We start from the raw sequence: 4,395 nt of genomic DNA on the forward strand, positions 1-4,395 counted from the left end.
CCAGACATGGTGAGAAGCAGAAGCAAAGTACGTTTTCACTAATCATTATAATATTCCTAGCCATTATTCCTAGCCAATCAGTCCTACATCTTTAACAGCTCCAACCCAGTTTGGTTTGAGACATAGTTAAGCCTTCTGCAAAAATAAGAAGATAAAGAGTCCGCCATTAGGATGAAACAAGTCAGTAAAGTATTGGTCATTTCAAATGTTAGCTTGTTTTATTCACATACTGCAGGTTTTGCATCAGCTTGAAAATATCCTTATTTATCTTACTTATGAATGGTATGTAATGAATTAATTTATTAACAAATGATGATGACTAAATAACACAAAGTATAAAGATAAGAAGGAATTACTTGAAAATCCAGCCAAAAATCAATAAATCCTATGTTTCTCACAAATCTATCATGTGGATCCCCTAGACATTTAATAGTACAATGCTGCAAACATAGTATTGAAAGATGTCAGCCTAAAGCTTACATGTTGGATAACAAAACTGCAATGATGCTTTTCCTTTCTCCAGTAACGATAGACAGACATCAAGTGCTGTTGCTATAGTAATTGTGCATATTGTCATCATTTTCATATTTCAGCAACCAAGTGACACAAAGAGAATAAACTTACATTTTGATGAAACTGCTGGTAATCATATGCATTTGGCATCAGTGATTTCTGAATTACTGTAAGCTATTTTCAAACATTTCAAGAATTAAACATTTGATTTATTTTTTGTGACACAAAATCCAGTTTACAGCTTAGAATTTAATGAGTATTAGCATTGTAAAGCTGAATTAATCTTGAACTGTTTTCTGTTAATAATTTTAGAGATACATACATTTATTTTTACTAAGAGTTTATATCTTCCTTTTCTCAAAATGTTCAGGATGATAGCATTGGAAGTTAGACTGCAGCCTTCCAGATCTCCCACAGAGTAAATGCATTAACAAACTCTGGAAATGCAATGTATAGACACAGGACTAGAGTAAAATCAATATACAAATCCTTAATGAAACAATAATCAGTAGGTTTGTCTCCCATCTTCCATGTTAACTGTTGTCATTTGGATCCGACTGATTTTGAATAGATAAGCACGTTTATGAAACTATTTATTTATGTATTTAATTATTTATTTATTTACTTACTTAAGTACTTACTTACTTATTACTTTTGTTTATTGGGAAAGTCTGACTAAGCACAAGTCTCACTTTCAGCTGAGGCCTGGGGAGAAATGTTCCATTTTACATAATGAGTAGAAGCAGTTATACAAGATTTACATAATAAATGTGAATATGTACATAGCCTAGTAATATTATAACAGTTAATCACAAAATAATAGTCGCACATACATAGAATAGTAAATGAATATAACATAGAATTGTAATGATATGACAGCTAATGAAAACATGACAGCTAAATGAAGAATACAATAAAATATTAGCTATTAGAAATCTTATAACAGCCTAGTTAAATAGAAACAGCAGAAAAAAGATACTGAGTAGGAGACAGTAAAGTAATTATAGGATGAAGATGGTTACAAATTGTGAAGGAGTATTGAAAAGGTCCAGGTAAAAGGGAGAAAGAGACAGTAGTGGAGAGAGGTCGATGATAGTCAAATAGTTAGTGATTGTGAAGAAGTAACTGTATTATGGTCAGTTACATAAAAGAGTGGTGACAATTAGTAAGGGTTTAGAGATTATCCAGGATTATACAAAGACCCCCCCCATTAATATTCCAAAACATGCACGCTGATTGGTCAGTGTGCACGTTGTAAATCAAAGACTTATACTGATGGAAAAAGGTCCAGTCGCCCGGACTTTTTCCATTAGTATAAGTCCTGTTTTTTTTTTTTTTTTTTTTTTTACAGCAACGGAGATCGCAAGATTTCCGTTGCTTTTTAGAAACTGTCTCGCAATGTTAAAGGAGTTTAATATAGTGAGACAGCTTTAAAAAAAGTAATGGAGATCTTCTTTTCTCCTTTGCTTTTTTTTAAAGCTGTTTTGCTATGTTAAATGGGTTTAACATAGCGAGAATGCTTTAAAAAAAGCAACAGAGATTCTCCGTTGCTTTTTTTAAAGCTGTCTTGCTATGTTAAACTCCTTTAACATAGCGAGAACTTTGTAAAAAGCAATGGAGATCTTGCTTTCTCCATTGCTTCCACTCACAGCTCTGATGTACTGAGTAAGCATACGCATGTGCAGTACATCAGAACTGCTGCAAAAATACCAGACAGCTGTGGAAGGGCAGCACGGAGGCATTATACAATGCCATTGTTTAAGAAACATAAGCATTTTTTTCTTAAATATTTTCATTGTATAATAGCAATAACTCACTTCTGGGTGTGGGTAATGCTGGATTTACCCACGATTGTCTTTGTTTGGCCACTTGGGCTTCGCCCTCGTGACCAAACCACACCAACCATGGGTAAATCCAGCATTACCCATACCCAGACATGGGTTATTGCTTAAATATCACATGTACAGAGATAGCAACTGAGTAGGTAGAACTTTAGTTGAGTTTTCAATGATTTTAGGGAGTGTTGTTAATGTTTTATTTATTTGAAACATAAATAGCTTCATGAATTTGCACTGAAAATGAGGAGTCAGAATATGTTTTGAACATTTACTTATTTAAATTTTGGGTTTGATAGTTTAATAAAATCCCATAGTATTTCTAATGTTAATAACGCATAACAATTTCAGTTAGTGGAACTAACATATTTGTCCAGAATGATTCTAAACACCACACATTATGATCCACAACGTCCAAATTTTCAGAACTTGTCATCTAATCATGCTGCATGTTGATATAGACCATATTTAGCTGTATAGTACAATCATTTTAATATTTCCAGATTAAAACAGACTAGCTCAGTAAGTTACATTGTATGTCATATCATTACATCCACATTTTCATCAATCATCATTCAAATGTTTTGGTGTGCAAAATCTTTATTAAGAAAATAAGTCACATGGATTAATTAAGAGTTTTATCATCCTTGAGCAAGTTTCCAATAACGATAGTGTAGTCCAAAAGGAAAGAAAGATGGTACTTAAAATGGTATTCTGATGATCTAAGATCCTATATTTTAAAGTACATTAAACAATTCAGAGAGACCTATGATTACTGCATGTGTCATGTTAATCAGGTTACATTTTATTAGTCAGGTTAATAGGGTTTCACAGTTGTGTTCTTATGATATACATTTAATGCAAAGTTTCTGTTGAATCTTCTTATTAAAACTAATAATTAGAAAAGGACTTAGAGATGCATAGCTTGAAGAGAAGAAGACTCTAAGATCTACAATATCAGGAGATGCAGATGTTTTAATTATCATGTATATCCAAATGATGTTATCAATTCCATAAAACATGACATAAAGTATTACCAAGCATATGACAATTTCAGCAGCTTTCATCTCTGCTGTAGATTTACTTGAGTTTGAGCTTCTTATACTCCGAACTTGTTTGTTATGTCTGTACAGTGTAAACAAAATATAACCACTTGACATAATCATCACCCACACAATTAAAGCATCTCGTGTTGTATATACAGCCCCATAAACATTAAATACAAGTTCACTAGGGAACTTTACATGACAGTACCCTGTACTGATTGTATATTTTGGAATTGTTCCATTTTGAGGGACAGTTGTATAAAACAGCAGACCCACACATATAACCATATTGGCTAACCAGAGTATGAATGAACATGGCATAAGGTATTGTGGGATTTTCATTTTGAGGCAGGCCCAACTGCAGGTTGCTGGAGCAATAGTAACAGACTGAAACAAGCTTAAAAGGCAAGTGATACACACTGAAAGAGCTCTAACTGTTGAATAAACAAAAATGACAAATACACATCCATGATGATTTAAAATATTATGTAATCCAAAAGATGTCATTGTCTGTGGGATTCCTCTTGTAAGTAGAACTATAATGTTAACAAAAGCAAGGTGGGATGTGATGCTATCAACTGGCATCAGTTTCCGTTCATTGAAGGCAATATGTGCATAGCACGTAAGGATTATTATATTACCCAGAACACCAGTACTTGTCTGAAGGAAGAAGAAAATTCCTTTGATGATAATAGAAAGATCCATTCCTGTAAATAAAGATGAGTAACTTTTGTAATTATTGTAATTTGAACATATATTATATTGTGACAATGAGATGTGCATCCTCTGGGAATTTATTTTTATTGTAAGTACAATGTGGAAACGAGGACATGAATATATTTTTCAAGTATTTTTTTTTTCTGCTGCTGATGTCTACTCATTTTATATGCTTTGAAATCCTCTTACTTGAAGGTATGCAATGCAACATACTAACAATAAATGATGGCATGGGCAAGTCCAATATACATATATGTCAGCATTCATTTATTTATGATACAAGG

At 32.8% G+C, this 4,395-nt stretch overlaps 1 protein-coding gene across 1 annotated transcript; it reads right to left on the reverse strand.

Moving 5' to 3' along the window:
* Nucleotides 1–3,190: 3,190 nt before the first annotated feature.
* Nucleotides 3,191–4,099, reverse strand: LOC122806027 (olfactory receptor class A-like protein 1). The gene has a single exon (XM_044076266.1). The coding sequence runs from the start codon at nt 4,097–4,099 to the stop codon at nt 3,191–3,193; it is 909 nt and encodes a 302-aa protein (XP_043932201.1).
* Between the last annotated feature and the right edge of the window lie 296 nt (nt 4,100–4,395).

The sequence above is a fragment of the Protopterus annectens genome, chromosome 7.part0 (assembly GCF_019279795.1).
Source record: "Protopterus annectens isolate FY-2018-M chromosome 7.part0, PAN1.0, whole genome shotgun sequence".
Classification (NCBI taxonomy): Eukaryota; Metazoa; Chordata; order Ceratodontiformes; family Protopteridae; genus Protopterus; species Protopterus annectens.

Coding starts and splice junctions, on each gene's coding strand:
- LOC122806027 (XM_044076266.1), bottom strand. CDS start 4,099: ATGGATCTTTCTATTATCATCAAAGGAATTTTCTTCTTCCTTCAGACA.